Below are 23802 nucleotides of genomic sequence, written 5' to 3' on the forward strand. Positions count from 1 at the left end.
GCCTTGTTTTCCCATCAATCAAACCTGTTCAACAGAGTTCCATGTCTACAGTATGTGTTGGGTCGACATAGGTAAACATAAGGTTGGACCCTAACTGACACCAACTTGTACTCTAAAGCTGAAATATTTGTACAGTAATGCAATCAGGAGAGTATGAGTTCAGATAACTGTTTATTATATAAAGGGATGCAGACCTCCCCCCACCCCCACACCCCCCCCCCCCCGCCCCCCCCCATCCCCACCCCAAGCCATTGACGACCAGTCAAGGCGATTGCCACTAATTAAGTTTAAGACAATAGGTGGGGATGAATTTTGACACTAGCTTTCTACTTTTGAGGACTTAAGAGGAGTAAAGGTTTCCCGTGAACTGGGAAACTTTGCCCCTCTATGCACTTGTGTTTCCGCATTCAAATTCTTCACATGGACGTGTTTTTTTTCAAACTGAACTTGATTAAAAAAAAAACACGAAACAGGCTCATCACAGACATACTTGATGGGCTCATGCACACAACAGAGTGTGTGAAGTGGATGTGCCACATTTAAGCCATCAAGAACTAAACTGAGCTCCATGACAGCATCAAAGTTTTACCTTAAACGGACCGGCCCATTATCATCTGGCCCAGAGGCAGAGTAGCAGTATGCTGTGTTGAGGTCAATTGTTTTAAATAAGCCAGTAAGCCCAGTTATTTACTTCATTGACTTATGATGATGAAGTTGTGGTAATTTAGCAGTAAGTCTCGCTTACTAAACTAAACAATAATAAATAAATGAATTCACAGCACCGTGAATCCCTCACAGTAGCTTTAAAGCCTGATTCGTCTGTGACAATTTTTCTGACCTTTTCAATGTTGTGACGTACTTTGACGGCAAGATGAAGCAAGTAAAATATTCTGTGGGATGGATAATAAAGCTCCGGGTGGTGCTGAACTAAAATGATTAACTTCTTCATATATTTACTGTAGACTGATATTTGCAGAAGAAAGAAGAGATATCTTCCAGCTGTGATTGGTTGTTCCTAGTCACATGACATGTAGTGCACGCTCCACCGTTCCAAAAGTTGAACTGTTTTTATCTCGGTGTGCAGCTGTCGCGTCTGAAAAATAAGTGCTTGGGAACACAGCGACGCTCTCATTTTTGAGATTTTGAGATTTGAAATCCGAATATGAAAGGTACCCTGCAGATTTTGTTTTTTTACATTTACACGTCTTCATTTAGCGAACACTTCATTGACTGACTCATAACGTCGGTTTCATCTCCAGGTTCTTCATTTGTCTCGGGACCAACAGGATCACTGACTGGACGCCACAGGACCAACAGACGCTGTTTTGGACAAGAAAAAAGGACAAACAGAATGGTAGTTAAATTAACACGATGTCTATTGGGGGCAATGAAAAATATTACAAAAGTAAAGCAGAATTTTTAAAAAGTAAACGGGATGTGTTGGTGCTCTTGCCTGTCTGAGGGTGCCCTCTGCAAGGCAGATCTTGCAGACAGCACAGATGGGTACTGCAGCCACGGAGGAGAGGGCCATAGCCCAGCCCAGACAGTAGGCCCAGTCTGGGTACACATACCCCCCGCTGGTTGTCAGGGGCTGGTGGTCCAGGAAGAAGCCGAAGAAGCAAACCTTGAGGGAAAAGCAGAGCGACAAACTCATACTTCTGTAGACAAATAGGCTGCATTAACACTGTGACGTCCCTCTGCCTTAATGTATTGCTAATATTGTAAACCAAGACAAAATGGTATGAAGTCTTTTGGTAACACAGGTTTTGCTTGTGCAATCAAAGCCCCTTTCAAACAGCACTGTTGCGTAGCTATTCCGCCTCGCTGTCCTGTTCTGTATGAGAGGTACAGAAGCGGAATGGGTGGACAGCTTTACGAGCAGGGGACGTCAACACTTAGTTTATCCTCCATTATTCATTTAGGGTGATTGTGCACATTATTCCTTTGATACCAGCCATCTGAAATCACACACGGGCGGAGATCATGCCGCCGTTGTTCGGTCAGTGTGGAAAAAGCAAAACCAGCTTGACGCCGGATCTGCTTTAACGGCAGTATTGCGGAATCTCTGTGTGAAAGCGGGTTCTAGTCAGCTGCAACATTTTTAGACTTATGGTGCCAAGTCAGAAACTTCCCCAAGAAAACCAGTTCTGGGCCGATATCACACCAGTAAAGTAGACCCAGGCCCTCCCCGTCAACACGACGACTAGGCATATTATGATAAGAATAATCCATAGGCCTTGCATCATGGTAGCCTATTGTCTGTGTTTTCAGAGCCAATATTGGCATAAAAATACAAATTTTTGAGTATTGAAAATAAAGGCGCATGCAGACTTAAAGAGGGTGGTACGGGATTGTTTGAGTTAGGAGTTAGGAGTTAGGAGTAATTTCCTAAGCTAAGAGAGTTGACAAAATGCATTTTCGTATAGTCCTAAAAGAGCCTCTTGATATATATATATAAAAGGGCCCTGGATAGTGTGATGTCATGAGAGGGAGGGTCATCAACGGGAGATACATCCCCTCCCGGTGGCTGCAGCAAAGACTACAACCTTTCACGGCATCGGGGTAACAAACTACAATTCCCATAGTCAGCTGGGGCCAAGGTGGCAGCCCAGCTGAAAGAGAGGGGACTGATTACCCGGGAGACGTTGGTGTGGAGAAGAAGAAGGAAATGTTTGGAGAGAGGAGGACAGGAGCGCACAAAGAGGAAAAGAGTTTTATTTTACATTAAAGACAACGAACCCGAAGAAAACGGAAGATACTTACGTTTGGTTTTTGTATCGGCTTTCGGCTGAACTGAAGTTTACCTTTTGTTTAAAGAATCAAAATATATTATTTTGAGTTAGAACACAACCGTTTGTTGTCTTCATTTGTGCACCCACACCTCACAAGCTGATCCCGACCTCTCAAGACATCACATTGGTGGAGAATACCAAATACGGAGGGGTGGGTGAGAGTGAATGTCCATCACTGATTTGACCATTCGCTTTGCACAATTGAGAACCAGTGAGGACGCAATGGAGGAAATGCTTAGGCTGCTCACGCAAAGCACCCAGCTTCAGATGGAGGCTAGCCGGGCTCTGGTGGAGGAGCAAAGAAAAGCCAACATGTTGAAGGAGGAGGAACTCGGGCTACAGAGAAGTCAGCTTCAAACAGCAGGGCTACCGAACCCCAACCCTGTCCTCTGGGCCAGTGATTTTATTCCTAAAATGGGACCCACCGATGATCCAGAAGCCTACCTTCATGCATTCGAAAATACGGCAACCAGAGAAAAATGGCCGAAAGACCAGTGGGTTGGTATCCTTGCCCCGTTCCTGTCCGGTGAGTCACAGAAAGCTTTTCAAGACCTGGATAGAACAATAGCCAATGACTATGATGTCCTGAAAGAGGAAATGTTAAGTAGAATAGGACTTACTAAGTTTGGAATGGCCCAACGGTTCCACAATTGGGGCTTTAGGAATGACCAACCCCCCCAGTCACAGATGCACGAGCTAATACGTATCACAAAGAAATGGCTTGATCCGGATAAAACACCTGCAGCAGCTATAGTGGAAGCCATTGTTGTAGATTGATACTTACGGGCACTGCCCTATGAGGCAAAGAGGGTTATTAGCCTCCAGTCACAGCCATTGCCCTGGTGGAGGCCGTTGAACAGTACCAGGCCACCAATGAAATGCTCTGCATGGGGAAAAAGGAGCAACCCATGTCTCAAGGACGCCCAGCAAATCGACGTCCCCAGCCCCACAGACCCACTCAAAGTAACCCAACCCAACAGATTAATATACAGAGACATTATCAGACTGAGCGAGAGCAAAGAAAACAAAGTCCAGAGGGGGAGACTCGGAGATGCTACAGATGCGGGGAACTGGGACATATCTCGTGGCAATGCGATAAAGGGGACGAACTAATGCCGACAGCAGAGTCCGCTGGCAGCCAGCCTACACACCTCTACGCCTCCTTGATGGAGGGTACAGAGCACCAAGCTTTTACGTGCCCTGTGAAGCTTAATAATGAGGATGTGGAAGCTTTGCTGGACTCGGGGAGTAATTATACACTAGTTCACAAACCTTTGATAGAGGGAACAGACTGGCTTCAGGAAGAGACACGACCAGTTTCGTGTGTCCATGGTGATACACGCCAGTATCCTACGTGTACGGTGAAGCTAATCACAACGCAAGGCATGTGTGAAGTTAAGGCGGGGGTGCTAGATTCCCTGCCAGTCTCACTTTTAATTGGAAGAGATTGTCCCCTGTTCCTCAGGCTGCGGAGAGAGATACAGGAGAGACGGTCTAGGGAGTCAGGACAGCACAGAGGTAAGATTAAGCTGAAATACAGACCAAAGAATGTGTCCAGGACTGTTTTAACACATACCTCTTCTCCAGCGAATGCTTTTCTCGGCGCTGCAGAATCAGACAGCGATGTGGGCCCGGCCTCTGAAGGTGAAGAGGAGGAGCCCCAGGGAAGCCACCAGCCGTCATCAAGCGAGGATAGCAGACAGACAGCTGCGGATGGGCCGGCCCCACTTTCAGGCCAGTATGGTACTGCTCAAGTCAATGACCCGACATTGATAAATGCTTTGCGAAATGTGAGAGTAATAGAAGGGGTGGACCAAGACCAGAGAAGCGTTTTAATTTACCCTCATTTTGCGGTGAAGAATGGTCTACTGTACCGAATGACACAAGTGCAGGAGGAGATAACAGAGCAGTTGTTAGTGCCTAAATCTTTTCGACCTACTGTGTTACAACTGGCCCATACACACCTGCTTGGAGCATATCTAGGAGTGGAAAAGACTAAAGACCGGATTTTACAGCGGTTCTTTTGGCCAGGCATTCACAAGGAAGTCGAAAATGATTGCAGAAGTTGTCCAGAATATCAGCTCATGGCCCCTAAGTCCTCATTTAGAAATCCCCTGATCCCCCTCCCCATTATTGAGGTCCCCTTTGAAAGAATTGGGTTAGATATTGTGTGGCCCCTACCCAAGAGTGCTAGGGGGCATCAGTATATTCTGGTCCTAGTGGACTATGCTACCCGCTATCCCGAGGCCATACCCCTCAGAAAGGCTACAGCCCAGCAGACCACCAAAGAACTGTTCCTCCTATGCAGTAGAGTAGGACTTCCCAAAGAGATACTGACAGATCAGGGGACCCCTTTTATGTCTCGTGTTACCAAAGGCCTGTGCTCTCTCCTAAAGATCAAGCACCTCAGAACATCAGTATACCACCCTCAAACTGACGGACTAGTAGAGAGGTTGAACAAGACTCTCAAAATGATGCTAAGGAAGTCCATTGAAAGAGACGGGCGCAACTGGGACCAGCTCCTCCCATACCTGATGTTTGCAGTTAGGGAGGTTCCCCAAGCTTCTACGGGTTTCTCACCCTTTGAGCTCCTGTACTCTTACAAACCCAGGGGGATCCTGGACCTGGCGAAAGAATCCTGGGAAAAACAGCCTTGTCCTCACCGCACGGTTATTGAGCATGTGGAGGCCATGAAAGACAGAGTGAGTGTCATTTATCCTATTGTCAGAGAGCACATGGAAAAAGCTCAGAAAGAACAGCAAGCATCCTACAACCGCCCTGCGCAGCCCAGAGAGTTCAGGCCAGGAGACCGGGTCCTGGTACTGGTACCCACTGCTGAATGTAAGTTTTTAGCAACTTGGCAGGGGCCCTATGAAATTATTGAAAGAGTGGGAGAAGTGAACTACAGAGTAATGCAACCAGGAAGGAGAAAACCAGAACAGCTGTACCACGTGAACCTGTTGAAGAAATGGCATGCTGCAGAGGTCCTATTAAGCTGTTTACCCCAAAAGACACAGGAGCACCACCAAGAGAGGTCATAAAGGTGGGCCCTGATCTGTCCCCCAGCAACGACAGGAGTGCATGGAGCTGGTGGACCGTAACCGAGATGTGTTCTCAGCTAAGCCCGGCACCACACACCTCGCTGTACATGAAATCCGCACCAAGCAGGGTAAAGTAGTAAATCAGCGTTCCTATAGAGTGCCAGAGGCCCATAAAGAAACAATTCGGGAAGAGGTTAAAAAGATGCTGGAGCTGGGGGTTATTGAAGAGTCCCACAGTGCCTGGGCGAGCCCTATCGTATTGGTCCCCAAACCTGATATGTCACCTCGATTCTGCAATGACTTTAGAAAGCTAAATGAGATATCAGAGTTTGATGCTTACCCCATGCCCCTAGTCGATGAATTAATAGATCGTCTGGGAATGGCTCGCTTCATCACAACGCTGGACCTCACGAAGCAAGTACTGGCAAGTCCCGCTTTCCCCAGCTTCCAAGGAGAAAACAACCTTTGCAACAAGTGAACGGCTTTTTCAGGTCACCAAATGGTAATTTGGGCTGCACGGAGCCCCTGCCACCTTCCAACGGCTCATGGACCGGGTCCTGCGACCCCACAAAAAGTATGCCGCAGCCTACATAGATGACAGAATGATACATAGCACGGATTGGGAAAATCATTTGCCTCAGGTACAGAAGGTCCTGGATGCCCTTCGTGAAGCAGGTCTCACAGCTAATCCCAGCAAGTGTAGGCTAGCATATAGTGAAACCAAGTACCACGGATACACAATAGGCCGGGGCCTTGTCAAACCACAAGATGCCAAACTGAAGGCTATCCAAGACTGGCCACGTCCTATCACAAAGAGACAAGTGAAATCTTTTATAGGGCTTGCAAACTGTTACAGGCGCTTTGTTCCTAACCTTTCTGATCTTATTGCCCCTCTAACAGACCTAACAGCTAAGAGACTGCCCCGATAGAGGAAGTGGTCCCAGAAGGCAGAGGAGGCCTTCATGAGCCTCAAGAAGGCCTTGTGTTCCCACCCCGTGCTCGCAGTCCCGGACTTTAACAAGGAGTTTGCGGTTCAGACAGATGCCTGAGGTGGGTCTGGGGGCAGTACTCTCCCAGGTACAGCAAGGTGAGGAGCACCCCATCCTCTACAGTAGCAGAAAGCTATTGCCTCATGAGAAAAGATATTCTACACTGGAGAAAGAATGTCTGGCAGTTAAGTGGGCCCTCGAAACCCTTCGCTATTACCTCATTGGGCGGAAATTCACACTGATCACAGACCATGCGCCTTTGCAGTGGATGGCAAGAAATAAAGAAACAAACAGTTGGGTAACACGGTGGTTTCTCAGCCTACAAGCCTTTAACTTGTGTTGTTCACAGGGCAGAACCATGGGAATGCAGATGCCCTCTCACGAAGAGATGTCCTGTGGGCCACTTCTGGTCCCCCGGAAGCCTCAAGCCAGTGGAGGGGGAAATGTGATGTCATGAGAGGGAGGGTCATCAACGGGAGATACATCCCCTCCCGGTGGCTGCAGCAAAGACTACAACCCTTCATGGCATCGGGGTAACAAACTACAATTCCCATAGTCAGCAGGGCAGCCGGTGCCAAGGCGGCGGCGGCCCAGCTGAAAGAGAGGGGACTGATTACGCGGGAGAGGTTGGTGTGGGGAAGAAGAAGGAAATGTTTGTTGAGAGGAGGACAGGAGCGCACAAAGAGGAAAAGAGTTTTATTTTACATTAAAGACAACGAACCCGAAGAAAACAGAAGATACTTATGTTTGGTTTTTGTAGCGGCTTTCGGCTGGACTGAAGTTTACCTTTTGTTTAAAGAATCTAAATATATTATTTTGAGTTGGAACACAACCACTTGTTGTCTTCATTTGTGCACCCACGCCTCACAAGCTGATCCCAACCTCAAGACATCACAATAGACACTCGCTACCCTGTTGCTGCCCTACCCCAATCTTAATCCTCATGTCATGTCACCTGCAGCTGTTGACCGTGTGTAACTCACTGTGCAGATCAGAGGGGTGAAGTAGCGCCAGCACAGTTTGAAAAAAACCCATGGCCTCTGTCCCGTCATAAATTCCACCGCGTCAGACATCCGCTCAGCCCCTGTATGATTAATGATGTAGAAGCATGATGAATGTCAGACCCATAGATTGGCCTGGAACCCCTTGTTAAAATATAGCAGGTTTATATGGAGCCTCAAAACCAGCAAAAAAGGCAAGTCAAGATTATTAGACTGGCACTAGACGCCTGTTCTGCCTCTGGGTACGTGATTTGGGTGCCGGTGTTTGGTTCCATGTTTACATGTCCGTGGAAATATTGATCTGTTATTTCTTCGACTTTGGTAGTTAATCTAAAGAGGTGCGAATATGTCAAGCATATGCCAATGGAGGGCGATAGGGCGTGTGTTTTATATTATACTGAATGTTATTATATGATATATATATTATATTGAATCGCCTGTGAGGGTGACAAAAATAAGATGTCCTGACATGTTTATCAAAGTGTTATTTACTGCTTTTTTCCATGTTGGAATAAATGTTAAATATTTAACTGCAAAGTAGTAATGCGTGTTTGATACCTTAATGTTTTTGCATTAAATCATACTGGGATGTTTGCTGAAATTGATTGGATGTGGCACAGCCCTACCTAGAAAATGTTCCACCAGCCGCCACTGGTTAAAGGAAAATTGTATTGAATAAATCTTCATACACCACTTTTATAATTGAACACTATTTCTGATAACCTTATACTATGTTTCTTCAGTTGTGGGGCTCCATAGGTTGGATTCCTACACAGAAGTGAGAGGGTGTATTGTAATTATGACCGACTTCTGTCAAACTATTTTATGAAAAAGTTTTTCCAAACCTTTGCCTTGTTTAAACACTTATATGCATCAACAAGGCGGTAAAAGACAATAACGTACTGTATATTCACATAACGATTTATTTAACGATTTATCAAAAATCTATCACCTACAAGAGGACCTTTTGGGGTTCAGGAAGGATGACAAATTAATTTAAATTAGCAACTCAAACATGAACGCTGATATGGGGATGATTCTGCAAAATCATGGATTATGTTCAATGACAACGGTACTGTATGTGGCCTATTTCTTGGCAAGGTGTAGTTAAGACACTATTGCTGTCGCTTTGAGGCTGCCGTGCAATCAGTCGAGATTCCCGGAAGTCAAAATGTATCCGCCCTTACCACCCTTCTACATCATAGACTATTTCAAGCATTGGCACTAAATGTTGGCACTGGGTAAACTATGAGGTGTGGAGTCGTCAAATATGAACACGATACATGGGTTGCAATTTGGCCCCTTGTTCTTTTGGTGAAATCGCACAAAGTTCCTGTGGTTTATAACTCTTGGACATATACTTGGGTAGTGATATTACATCTTGTAAGCTACAGCTTCATTTAAACATGGTGATGATACCACCTACCAAAGGCCCAGCCAACAGCCACACACTGGAGCGCAGACACAAATAATATACATATTCCATTGGCACCATAGTAATCAACCAGCTGGAAGAGGTACACTCCTCCCTGGACAACACAGAAAAGGTACGTTAATGTAGTGTTGTGTGTAGGGTCAAAATACGCCTCCAATAGTGTTCACTGGTGGGTTTGGGTCTGTGTGTCGTACCTGAGTGGTGAGAGAGATCTGTATGATGAAGCAGATGGAGCAGAAGAAGAAGAGGAAGATTTCTCTGCGCCAGGGTCTGCGCATTTGCCCCGGGAACATGTCAATCACTGATGACGTGATAGTTTCCAGACCTGCAAACTAACACAAACAAGCAGACAAAAAAAAAGAGTAACTTTACATAATTGTTACATCAAACATGCATTATGTCCATATGTAGGTTATACTCGATGACTGTTCACCAATAGGAAAGCATTCCAAAACAAGTGTGGGACCCTATTTTAAAGGTGGAGCTGCAACCACCAATAGAAGCCTTTGGGTTGTTCTCCTTTAGGTGAAAGGGTTGGGTGACAGATAAATACACTCTACACCTGAGATTGGGATTGAATGAACTGAGGGTGAAGCTTTTCATTCAATATAAAGCAGGTATGGACAACAGATACTGTAGGATCATTCATATCAGTGGCGGCTGGTGGAAAATTTTCTAGGTAGGGCCATCCTATCAATTTCAGCAAACATCCCAGTATGATTTAATGCAAAAAAATTAAAGTATCAAACACGCATTACTACTTTGCAGTTAAATATTTAACATTTATTCCAACACGAAAAAAAGCAGTTAATAACACTTATATAATATAATATAATAGAACATGTTTATTTATTGAGATGCCCCTATGGACCTTGTTATAGGAGGTAAAGATCAGGAGAAGTAAACATGAAGTGTAATCATGAATACTGATGTTAAATTAAGCTATGATGAGTTTTCACTGTTAATTTACCATCTCAATTAAATGTTGATGCATCCATGACCAAGTTAAGCAGATGAGACTGAGGACAACTATGTAGAAGAAAAGATGTTCACTTTGCCTAATATGTAGCTTGACAGAGTTCTCCATGTGTGTCCTGCTGTTCTCATGTTTCCTTACCTACTCATCCCTCACTCCCTAACTGTCCGTGCTGGATCTGTCCCCATTGTTTTAAAAAGCTAAATAGGTTATTAGCATGACGTCATCCAGCTAGCCAAACCTGTCTGGTGTTCAGCTAGTACAGAAGCTTCGCATGTACTGCTTCCCTTTCCCGCTAGTCTGCTGTCTGATTGTGAGGTCAGGCTGATCTGGGATTAGCTCTTTGGTCTGCAGAATCTCCGCCAAAGTTCTCCTCTCAAACGAGACTTGGAGGAGCAGTGCTCGCGCTGGCAAAATCTTTTTGGCCCCACACTGAATCTATTTGAGGGCGCTGATTGGCTAAATTGTATGTCACTCATTTATATCTTTAATCAGCAATTGTCTAAACTGCTTCATAGACCCGCCTCTTTTGGACCAAAACGATTTGACCCCCCTAGCTGCGCGTTCTGAGACATGTCGTGCACACAGGCGGAGAGCACGAGCAGACGAGCACACAGGCGGAGAGGACGAGCAGGAAAAGCATATATTTTGCGCAGATATCATATTTTACACATATTACTGGGTACATTCCATAGTTCAAAAACACAAATATTGACAATTTGCCCCATGGCCCTCTATTGACCAGCCGCCACTGATTCATATTCATTTAAAGGTAAATGCAGACTGATTTAAAGGCAGTCCCCTACTTTTAACCAAACTATTTTTTATGGGGCTTAAATGCATCTACTGGCTTTTAAGTTTTGTTCTGTTATTTCTATATATCTGTCCTCAATTCCTTTCCTTGCCTCCTCTCCTCTCTTCTGATTCCCGCCCACGAGAGATGCGAGCGGAGGAAGGCCAGGAAGACACGAGAGGTGAGAGCAGATGAGGCATTTAACAAAATGAGTTAAATATAAATGTTTGAAGTTACATGTTTATGCTTAGTTTCTCTGTTCTACTTTGTTTTCTTTAATGTCCTTGTTTTTATATTTTTCTTGTTTATTTGTATATTCTATGTATGTACGTTGAGAGCAATGCGAAAACTGGAGGCAAATTCCATGTATGCGTACGCACACATGGGCAATAAAGCTGATTCTGATTCAAAGACATATGTCCTTTTTAATATGTTTTTGCGTCTTTGTCGTGTAAAAGTGCATCGCTGTGGTCTTACGGTAATTCGTGTTTCAATTAGCAATAATTGAGCTGCCATTTTGAAGATACGTCAATTAAATATGACATGTGGCACAGCTGTACCTGGCAGTAGCTCATCACAGGACGCTGATTGTTCAAGACACAAACTTATTACTTGAGATCCTGACAAGAAATTCTGATTTTGTCGTTTCTTATTCCGTCCATGTGGAATCGAAATTTTGGACAAATTCATATTTTGACTTGATGGTTGCGCTGGATGGAAAGTCAGAGGATCACCAAAGTCATTAAAATGCTCCAGGCACCATGAATATCTTTACGACATTTTATGGCAATCTATCATATAGATGTCAAGACATTCACTAAAAGGAGGAAAGGTCAGTGGATTCATCCTCTAGGGACTATGAATGTCTGTACAAAATTGCATGGCAATCCATCCAATATTTGAGATATTGAGATGCTGAGATATTTCAGAGTGGATCAAACTAGTCGACTGACCGTCAGACTGACATTGCCGCCCATAGAGCAACAACGATACTTGAAGCTACATTTTTACATACGTGTTCACTGATCCAGCATAAACAGTTGCAGCATGTCTTTCTACTTTAAGTGAAGACTTTGTGCAGGACACCGACTGTACGTCGTGTGTCCCCTTGGTCTTACCAGTGTGTCCAGTCCCAACAGAATGAGCATAATGAAGAAGCAGGCGGCCCACAGCTGTGGGAGGGGCATCATGGCAACAGCCTGAGGAAATACGATGAATGCAAGCCCAGGGCCTGGGAGGACAGAAGAGACATTCAAATTGTCTTGTGTTAGATTTTTGTCCTTTTCCAGGAAAAGTGCGAGGGTTTATTTGATTCTGGTGTTTGATAGAGACGGGTGCTTCGGGATTTAAATCATACCTGAATCAACCACCATGTCGATGGGAATTCCCTGTTTGTCGGCCATGAAGCCCAGAGCCGCGAAGACTGCGAAGCCGGAGATGAAGCTGGTGCCGCTATTGAGCACACACAACCACAGACTGTCCCTGCAGACACGCACAGAGCTTAGCACACAGAGCAGAACTGAGTGGGGCAATGTGCTGACAGCAGTGGTGGACCGTCGGGGCCAGCAAAGCCTTCTCTGCTGGCCTAGACAGAATTACAAAGTTATAGCTATTTTATAATTTAATTATTTTTCATAAATACACTACATGTATTCAAAATACTTTTTCCCATTAACTTATTATCTCATTGCATAGCTACTGTCTTGTTGTTATAGTCTTCAACCAATCAGATTTTTAGTTTGACATGTTGGGCGTATTCTTTGACATGCCAGAGCCTTCTAGCTGGCCTAGCCGAGTGTGTCAGCATTAACGTGCGGCTTGATTGGTCAGTGGGCTAGCGTGACATGTTGGGCGGTGAAGACCCCAATATCTGCTGCCTCTGTCGAGCAGACATTTTCAGCCCTCAAACGCATTAAAACGTATTCAAGAAATACAACTTGGGAGGCTCGACTTTCATCACTGGCGTCCATGAATCGAAAAGGACCTCTTGCTGGAACTGAAACGCACGGATACTGTACAACTGCATCATTGAACTCTTTGTTAAGAAAGAAAGGAGGATATACTTTGTCTTTAAATAGCGAACAGCAGCTCTGGTATGTGAACTGCTTTTGTTTTTTTACATCTGCAGTAGCGTTTGCAGAGAGCTGTGCAACTGGTAGACCTCAGGTTGTAGGTCTTTCAAATTTGCTTTTCCTTTTCCGACGTTCGAATTGGAGGGCTGTGTCTGACCGTTTCTGTAACTTTCCAAACCCGACAATCTGACATGCACACCCACTGCTGTATGGAGTAAAGAAAGTAGGCAGGGTTTGAACCTCTCTCTCTTGCTCTATTTTATTACTGACACAACTATTTCTGTCATCTTTCATGTGATCAACCGAGTGCAACACCATGAATGTCTTCCAGGAGAGAGTGGCTGTTCGAAACAACTATAAACATATTTGATTGAGTTGGACAGTGTGTTGTATGAGCTAGTTCTGATCAAGTAGATTGAGTACCTTATGTCAAGCAGACCAAGCTGAATTTTTTGTGGCTTGTTTTCAATTGTGGCCAAAATGGGTTCATTGCTGCTTCATGTGGCCACTGGAGGGAAAAACACAGCTGCTATCTTTACAGCTGCAATGTTGTTTCCCCCCATGAGCCACAGGGGGCAGTAATGAGAACTGTGGCACCACAATGAGACTAAAAAGACAAAAACCTACGCGGACATTCCACAAAAAGGGACGATTCAAGGGTGAATATTTTGTCTCAGAAGTGGGGGGACACAGTGAAGAGACAAAAAATCTGTCACTATCTTGTTTTTTGGACTTCAGCTCTGCCTTCAACACCATCATCCCGTCTCTGCTGCATGACAAGCTCTCTCAGCTGCACGTGCCTGTCTCCACCTGCAAGTGGATTACAGACCTGTCTGACAGGAAGCAGCATGTGGTGCTGGGAAAACACATCTCAGCCTCTCGGACCATCAGCACCGGTTCCCCTCAAGGCTACGTTCTTTCCCCTCTGCTCTCCACCCTGTACAGCTGCACCTCCAGTCACCAGTCCGTCAAGCTCCTGAAGTTCGCGAATGACACCACCCTCATTGGACTCATCTCTGGTAGGGATGAGTCCGCCTACAGGTGGGAGATTGACCATCTGGTCATGCGGTCTGAACAACTTAGAGCTCAACGCTCTAAAGACAGTGGAGATGGTTCTGGCTTTCCGCAAGAACACAGCCCTACCTGCCCTTATCACCCTTTGTGACTCCCTTGTCGACGCTGTCAAGTCCTTCCGCTTCCTGGGCTCCACCATAACCCAGGACCTCAAGTGGGAGCTTAACGTCAGCTCCATCACCAAGAAGGGTCAGCAGAGGATGTACTTCATGAGGCAGCTGATGAAGTTCAACCTTCTAAAGACAATGACTGAGTCCATCCTCTGCTCCTCCATCAGCATCTGGTACGCTGCATCCACAGTCAAGGACAAGGGCAGAGTGCAGCGTATCATTCGCTCTGCTGAGAGGGTGGTTGGCTGCAATCTGCCGTCCCTCCAATACCTGCTCGCTTCCAGGACCCTGAAGCGGGCAAGAAAGATTGTAGCAGAGCCCCTTCCCTCTGGCAGGAGGCTGCGGTCCATCAGGACCAAGACCTCACGCCACAAGACCAGTTTCTATCCTTCCGCAGTTGGGTTCCCCACTGACTCTGATTCTTACATCCCCAGGACGATTTCCTACTCTTATGTGCACCCTTGCACATGTTTCTATATTTAAATACACTTGCCACTTTTATAATATACTTTTGTAATACACCAAGTCAAATTCCTTGTATGTGTAACGTACTTGGCAATAAACGGTTCTGATTCTGATTCTGATTCTGATTACTTGTAGCAGTTGTTGTTGACTTTGTTGTAGCTACCCAGTGTGATCAGGGTTCCTGATGCAACACCATAGGAGAAGAGGACCTGAGCACAAGCCTCCATCCACACCTGATGGACATATAAAAGACACACGTTATCAGTTATAAGTTATAATCAGGTTATCAGGTTATCAGTATCATATCTCAGTGTGTCACTGTTAAATTCAGGTAGCTATGACACTAGCAGCAGCATCAACAAAAGAAAAACTTTACCCTCAAACAAACTAGACACTGTAAAGCTGCATGATTTGTCCACAGTGCTTCACCTGAAAGTCTACCAGGCGAGTAGGATCTGGATACAAGTAGTACACCACGCCCTGCCAGGCTCCTGGCAGCGTCAACCCCCTGACCAGCAGGATGGCCAGCATCACATAGGGGAACACTGCCGTGAAATACACCACCTGGAAATTTCAGAAGCAGCAAATTTCCAAACAGACTTTTGTTTAATATACATACATACAATAATGTTATGACCTTGCCTTCACCATATTAAATTAAGGTTGATCGTCATCATGCCCCTTCAGTCTAATGCTGCCATACTGTACTGTACATGTTCATGTACATATTGTACTGCGGCAGCCTCCCACGTAAGTTAGCTATCCATAAGTAGTAACTAGAAGCATTGCTGGAGCTATTTATTTGATATTGTATTTTGTTATTTCATTTATAAGTAGTATTGTTTAATTATTGTAGATGTTTCATATATTAAGATTATTTTTCTCTTTAATAGTAATTTGTTTAGTTATATTGTTTTTTGGGTAATTACTGTGGGCACCTGTTGCTATATATATGAGTAGAAGGATAGGACCAGCATGCACCGGGGTGGGCGTATAGTTTTTACCAGCATATCACATCACAGGAGAGACCGCACGACAGGAGTTTTGTTAGTTTGTTTGTTTGCTTGTTTTGTTTGCTTTATTTAATAAACACGAAAATCGGAATCCTGCATGGACAATCCACTCTCTTCTGGCTGCGTAAGAATATCGACCACGGTGCATCAGTGGCGTTTGATTATTGTTTGTTTAAGTTTGATTAAGTCGACAAATGGCCACTACAAGCATCATTCAGTGATTTACCACACTGACTCATGTCATGTGCCTCATATCACGTGGTGAAATACTCGGTTTGGTCTTTGTGCTCACACCTCATATACAGAAATTCTTGGTAAATTTCTCGAGGACACAAAATCCACATACTCTGCAGTGTGTGTGTTAGCATGCAACTCCGAACACAGCCAGGGGGCTAAAAGACACTCTGTGGAGCTGAGTATGGTAATAATTCTCTGTAGGAATAACAGTTTGTTAAATATTATTGTTTTGGATGATGTAGTTGGCTTTCAGCTGAAAGCTTACCGCTAACGGAACTACACACACAGCTATGTGCATCGCCGGCACTCAGCCGCTACTCTGCGTCCAGAAACACAGTGGGGGAAAACAGTTAGCTCACTGTTAATGTTTTGGACGTGTGTTTGGCTATCAGCAAACAGAACAACCAGTACACACACAGCTCAGTGCATTGGCGCTGTTAGCAGCTGACTGAACTACACATACTGCTGACGGCATCGCTGCCAATGAGCAGCTGCTGAGCCGCTCCAGAGACACAGTGGGGGGGAAACAGTTTGCTCACCTTGAAGCCTAAATGACCGCTTCAAGTTGCGGTTACACACATGAGATAGAGTTGAGACGCTTGCCTGCACAGAGCTAGTGCAGACGATAGATTAGAATGAAATGCGTGTCTGTTGTGCGAGATGTGCGAGTGAAAAACACATTTGAAATACTTGCAGTCTAGATGGGGGGGTTAGCCAATTGTGGGTTGTATTCATTCAATCAAACAAACATTACAGCAGTGGTCTTTGCAGACACACCTGGAGATCTGCACTCTACTGAGTGCGCTTTCTTAGTTTCAAAGGTTTGGCCCTTGAATCCTCACACCAAGACAGACCTTTCCTGTGAAACGGACCCCTTTCCAGATGCAGAAGTAGCAGGCCACCCAGCAGGCCAGGAGACACAGCAGCAGCTCCCACTTCACTGAGCCAACCTCCTCAATTCCCCCAGACATGGACAACAGTCCTCTACTGCACGGGGACACCAGACAGTCATTAATAGTTGCATATTTGAGAAGAAAAGAGAATGTACTCAATACTTGATCCACTGCTGCCGCCCCATGTGATTTATTATTAGCTTTTTGTGACAACACTGACTCACTCCCAGAACTCAGAGGCTGATGACTTGGGGAGATTTCCAGATGTCCAGTTTCCTCTCAGGTTGCCACTGTGTATTGCAGTCCAGTTCGCAGAGGCAAGGTCCACACATCTGTCTGTTGATAGAACAGCACACTGATTACGTGTTGATCTCACACAGTTACTGACATTTGCTCATTATTTTCAGTCATGAAACACAGTTTGCTAGCAAGTAAACGTGGATATAATCTATGCAAGTTTAAAACTTTTAAGAAAAATCTGCTTTGAAAATATATATCCACTGCGCATTTGGAAATCCACAAAGTTTGACCGTCCTCTCTTTTTCTTTGCTCCATTTCTGTCAGGAAACGTGTGTTCAAAATAGCCAGTCAGATTTGTCTCTCCATGTGACATCTTATGGGGTTTGCTTAACATAGCACTACCTCCGAGGTGAACCATCCACGGAACACTGAGTGAATCTACCCCGCTGTCCGCCATGGTTATTTCCTTGCTTGGTGGCTCCAGTAACACAAAAATGCAGAATAACTTTGACTAACGCCCACTCGTTGACTTGCTCATACCTGACAGCTGAAGTGGCCTGCTGGAAAGTGTGTGTAAAGTCACACCGAGGCCAATTTAGCCTCTCTGATTCACATAGATATGGTCAAATTCAGGTTTTGGCATATCTAGATTGCATCAAGATTGATTTTAAAAGTCTGGACAGCAAAAATCACATTAAATGGAGCTGCACAGTGGTTTAATTCTTGGGCTAGACGGGCCTTCTGTGTGGAGTTTGCATGTTCTTCCCGTGGCGGCGTGGGTTCTCTCCAGGTTCTCTGGCTTCCTCCCACAGCCCAAACACATGCCCGTAGGTGTGGATGTGAGACTGAATGGTTGTTTGTTAAGTTAGCCCTGCAATAGACTGGCAACCTGTCCAGGGTGAACCCTGCCTTTGCCCAATGTCAGCTGGGATCGGCTCCAGCCCCACCACGACCATGAACAGGATAAGCGGTTAATTCTCACTCCTGCATAATTTGCCTAAAACGCCTATCAACCGCGTACCCAAAGTAAACTGACAGCTCTTATTGAACCATTGGGAGTACATGTATAGTTTTAGTCTCGATTGAATGGCAACACTCTGAAGTTTCTTCACAATCAGTCAGAATCACTGTAAGTGGTACTAGCATTGAGCTATGGCGTTTTCAGCACAGTGAAAGAGAAGGATTTTATTTCCGCCTAGATTTGTTTTGGCCAACAGATGGCAGCAGTTATCAATGGCTGGGACTTATGACCCGGAAAAAACAATATTATGTCACCATGGAGTCATGGTACCTGGTATAAGTTATAATTTGATAACAATACAACAGACAATTAATATTTTACACATGGTTTACTAAGAGTGCAGCTGCATAAAAACACATTTGGAGGCTTGTGTTACCACTTCAAAACTCATATACTACAAGTCAAAACTCATATACTACTATAAACTACATGTCTGAAATTTGAACTATAATTTATTTACATCAATGTATGGTTATCTATATCATATTCAACCATTGTCAACTTTCACAGATTCTTGAAAATTCTCATGAACCAGACTTTGGTCTTGATACTCTGTCCCAGGTACCTGAGTCACGGTTTCAATTGCAGTTTTGAAATCTTTCCCAGCATTCAATCTGATAAATCTGCATATCCTTGGCTTCGTAATTTCATTGGCTATATGGAGCCTGAGTTTGAACAGGATCTGTTGCGATTGGCTCGCGCATTACCCAAAGAAGAGAGACGGGCATTGTCTTTCAAAGCGGACTCTCGTTGGCTGTTCCAGACTGTGACCGGGCTATAGAAGCTCCTATTGGGTCAAATGAGGTGTCAATCTAACCGGCGGAATGTAGGCTCCATTTTTGGTCAAAATCTCCGCTCTGTTGACATGGAAAGTGAAATTATGCCCGAAATATGATCGTGAGTTATCATATCTGCTGGCTAATTTGAAATGATGCTACAGCCAGGTCTTTATGGACGTACTAATGTGTTTTGGACTAAATCTTTTACTGGATTTGATCGAGTGGACCCTTAGCCACCTAGCAAGACCGTTTTTGCTGGACTAGCATGCACAAGGGGCACGTTATGGATCATAATCGGTGAGTCACGGCGATATTTTATCGGCTATTTTTGGAGTGCTTGTTTGACAGAGACGTTAACTGTACCTGCTGTTGTTATTGTATCTTGAAATGGTTTGCATAAATCGAATTACAAGAACCGTAGCTTTCTAATGAGATATCACATTAATACTCATCGTTACAGAGCAGTTGTGTACATAACACAAATATGCCGTTAACACTCTGGGATGAGATGATAGATTGATCCAAACCACATTTGGAGGTGGTTTGAAAACTAATTTCAATTGGATTTCTACAAATGTCTATAAACTATAGATAAGTGGACATAGTGCACGACGACACCCATTGGTTTGTGGACTGCCGTTTTGACACCTTTAGTATGACATTTTGGGCATCTTGGTTTTTGGCCATTGGCGACTTTGTTAGGAATTGACTTTCGTCAACCTGTTTCCCAGTGTTCTCCTTTGTTTCCCCCTCCCTCCTGTGTCTGTCTACCCCATCTGTCTTTCTGTCTTTGTGGGTGTGGTTTTCCTTACTCAGTTCACGGCTCTACTTTCCCTCACCTGTGGTTCATCAGTTGTCACTCCGCCCAGCCAGCAGACCTGCCTTCCATCAGCCTCATCAACCACTGTATATAAATCCTAGCTCTGAAACCACTCTCTGACAGATTTGTGACAGCCCTTAGTGGTAGTATTCTGGTGTAATGGTACATTTTTACTTAGTATATATTTCTACTCAGTGTATTTTATTCATGCATAAGTAATTTTGCTCTGAACTTTGTTGAACGTCACCAGGTCTCTGTTGTGCAGAAGAAGAATTCATTCTTGCCTGCGCCTAAGTTAACTAACTGTGTTGTATGAGAATGTTTCACCACCAAGGCCGTCCTGACCCTTGTTTTGGTTGCTGGTCGTTTGTTTTTCATTGTTGTTCCTATTAGTCTGAGACCAAAATGTCTGTAACATTGGCCATCGGCCCCCTCATTCTGTATAAAGAAAGTGTGTTCTCTTTTTTCTTGGTTCTTCCTCACTGAGACTGTACGCATTCTGTTGTGATGATTGAACCTTCTCTGCGCAAAGACAACCTGGTTTTAGGTATTCCTTATTTCAGCATTAAGAACTCACGCAAAGCAGGTATAGGGATATTTTCCACCACACTGGCCAAAATCCCTGTGTTTAAAGTTTGCTTCAACATTTTTGAAATAATGCAGATATAATTTGTCTGCTGGCACTTGCACTTTGCTTTAACTTTCTGCTGCTTCCCCCCTCATAATATCCCTTCAAGTGTGAATCTATGTCTGAACTTCTCTAGGACAGTTTTCAGTGAGGTGGAGAAGCTGAGCTAACAATGAGTTAGCAAGCACGGTATGGTCTTTTAACTTTAGCTGCGGATGCACCATCCTACATCCCATACTGACCTGTGTTCCACGGATTGTTGCAGGTGGCCCAGGGCAGAGGGTCTCTGAAACAATAGAAGAAGTAGAGGAGGGCCCAAGCCAGGATGATGATGTAGACTCTGGAATAAAGCTGGATCACTATGGTGGAATAGCCGGCCCCTGGAGGGAGAAGACATCCGACAAACCTCAGTTTAAGATGTCATTTGATAGAGCACTACGAAATATAACACTTACAGCACCATGATAATACTGTTTTATTTCAGTGTCTTATATAAAGTGTATAAAATCGAACTGCATTACAACTACGGTCCATCAAGTGATGGGCCCAGTGACTTAAACTTACATTGGGAAAGAGAATCAGCTGATACTTTTTGTTGTTGTTCGAGCTGTGGTCTGTTTGATGTCATCCGACATGTCTTCAATTCGCCTACTTAGTGTCATTTGACAGAGGTATAGTTTTCAGTTGCTGCGGATTGATCCAACAAATGCCGCTTCAGTTTTGACGGATTCATGCTTTCTTGTGCCAGAACCTCACTGCACAAAACACACTGAGATTTTTGCCCTCTTTTGTCCTCAATGTTAAAAAAATCCATATCTCATGTAGTCGGTGTTGTAGCTACTTGCGTTTCGCTCAATTAGCATATGAAAACAAACTTTGTGGGTGTTCTTCTATACCGTGAAATGGCGGGTGTCTATATTAGCATTACAAGGCATTAACACCAAATACTGTTAAGGAGTGTGAATAACTCCGCTGCATAAAAAATCCCCTTCAAAATAAAAGCACAAGATTTGAATTTTTTATTTTTCAGGCAAAGGCCCGCGACCCACTGAACACGGGTCCGCGACGCACCAGTTGAGAATCACTGTCCTAGAGCACACTTAAATAGACCTTATTAGGTCCTTAAATTTGTAAAATACACCAATAGCCGAATCAACATGCCATATTTTCCTTCCTTCCTTCCTTCATGTGAAAGAGCTCTTGAACAAGCTGGACCGAAGTGAGCTAGTGCGCTTATTACCCTATGGTTTGCAGAGGATTGCCTTAAGATTCCAGCTATAATTTTCTAACTTCTTTTGCTTTGTGTGCAACTGATTAACTTCTAAAGAAATGAACGGGCCCCACCTCTAATGCTGTATCCAGTTCTCTCTACACATCTATGATTAGGCCCCAACTCTGCAGATTGGAGGAAAACCTGTATTTTGTCACTTGAGTGACAGCAGCTAGGCACTAAATCAATACCTTTGGGTCAAAATTAAAGGATCCTGGGAAACTGGGTCAAAATGCCTCTGCTTCCACCATGACTGAGTCCCAACATAAGTAAAACCAATACAACAAAACACAAGGGTTACCAATCAAAAGCACCCTTTAGTGGCTATATTTACACTTTTCTCTTTTGTCTCTAACTGTCTCTTCCTCTGTTTGTTACACTGCTATGAGTCCTGTTTCAGGTAATGGTACTGTGGGATGTTAACAAAAGTCGGCTACAGAAAATAATAATTTTATAAGACTCAGTGGGTCCTGGGTTTTTGATCAGTTACAGGAGAATTAATGATCTTATTTTCCTAACCCTAACCTGCAGCAATTTGTTTTCAGCTCTAGTTCATTTTAAATTACACAATGTTTTCATGCTCAATGTATTCAACAATGTGATTACCCTGTGCCAGCGGGCAGAGCTTGGTCCAGCAGGTGATGGCGCCCTCCTGTGTGTACTGACCAATCACAGTCTCCAGCAGGAAGAGTGGCACGCCACACAGCACAGCAAAGAAACAGTAAGGCACCAGGAAGACACCTGCATGCACAAAAATACACCAGAGACCAGTAATGCTGTGCAATGGGATGAGGAAAAAACCTGTATTAATAAAGTGAGTAAAATCGAGAATATTTGATGCAATATTATGCTGCCACGAACAATCATTATTTGATTCAAAGGTGAAAAGACAGTTGATTTTAAATGTTAGACATCTATTTGGATCTTGACTCAACAGCATTCTTCATTTATTTGTTATTTCAACAAATGTAATTGAGTTAAACACGTCACTTGAAAGGCTGTTGAAAATGTTGAGATTATAGCAGTCTGTTTAAAATGATTGAATGTGAGGGCAAAACCCCCAGCTGTTAGACTTTCCTGAGAGACCACAAGCTAATATCCACCCAGGATTTAATCATCGTAATTAATGCGCTTCGATTCGCTCTTCAATACGAACTGAATCAACGAGGGAATAAAACAGCGTGTCTGGCTCTTTAAGGGGGAGGAGTCAGAGAGAAACTCTGTAGTGTTACCTGTCTTTCTCGAAGTGAAATCCTAGAGTTCCCCTCACCTCAAACGAAACCAGTTTTTGTTAAGTCTTTGGAATGTTATTATATTATTATCATCAAACACTTTCTGGTGCGCAACAATGCAGTTAACAGTTAATTACAAAAAGTTACATGTAGTTTGTGTAGCACACACTGTTGGTCACGCCTCATTATTTGATCGTTAAAACATTTTGTTCTCCCTCGTTTTGTCTGAACCATGAGCCATTTCACACCATTCGACGTAAACCAAAGTATTGGACAAATGAACTAAGAAAAAAAAATCTGATCTGATGGCAATGCTAGTCAGAGGATCGCCAAAGTTATCAACAATTCATCCTGAGGGATAACAAGAACGTTTCACTTTACAAGGGAAACTAGCATGGCCAATAAACTGTTCAACCACTTCCCCTAAAGGCACCTTACATGTTCCTCAATCTGCAGGAGTGGAACCACAGCAATTAAATTAATCGTCTTTGTGCCAACAGAAAAGTCAATGTATGAGCTTTCCTATAACAAGGAAAAAAAATACATGCGCTTGGTACATTATTAAAACAATTTCATGTTTTTTTGCTGATTAAAATGAGTAGATACTGAGTTGTCAACAAATATCGTCTACAGAGTAAGTGAGAGCTTTTATAAATGATTCCTTTTTATCTGTGTAATCAAATATGCAACTTTGATCATAGATATATATATAGACCTCATTGGTGATTCTTATAAAAGTTGCAGTCATCTCAAATATTCCAGTATTATGAACCTTGTGCGTTCCAGCTTACCTCCTCCGTTCTTATAACACAGGTAGGGGAATCTCCACACGTTGCCCAGGCCCACCACATTTCCTGCTGCTGCCAGGATATATTCTCTTTTCTTCCTCCACTGTTCCCTCTTTTTCACTCTGGTCTCCAT

The 23802-nt window shown here is 44.0% G+C and overlaps 1 protein-coding gene across 1 annotated transcript; it reads right to left on the minus strand.

The window, feature by feature from the left end:
• Positions 1–274: 274 nt before the first annotated feature.
• On the minus strand, positions 275–23802 carry LOC116399192 (sodium- and chloride-dependent betaine transporter-like). The gene is made up of 14 exons (XM_031876153.1): positions 23673–23802; positions 22256–22390; positions 20622–20759; positions 17116–17227; positions 16853–16985; positions 15178–15312; positions 14878–14981; positions 12385–12509; positions 12146–12258; positions 9453–9590; positions 9250–9352; positions 7806–7906; positions 1454–1624; positions 275–1320 (listed from the first exon to the last, which is right to left on the minus strand). The coding sequence occupies exons 1-14, from the start codon at positions 23800–23802 to the stop codon at positions 1198–1200; spliced, it is 1761 nt and encodes a 586-aa protein (XP_031732013.1). The 3' UTR covers positions 275–1197.

This window comes from Anarrhichthys ocellatus, unplaced genomic scaffold (assembly GCF_004355925.1).
Source record: "Anarrhichthys ocellatus isolate YVR2014 unplaced genomic scaffold, GSC_Weel_1.0 scaffold104, whole genome shotgun sequence".
Lineage (NCBI taxonomy): Eukaryota > Metazoa > Chordata > Actinopteri > Perciformes > Anarhichadidae > Anarrhichthys > Anarrhichthys ocellatus.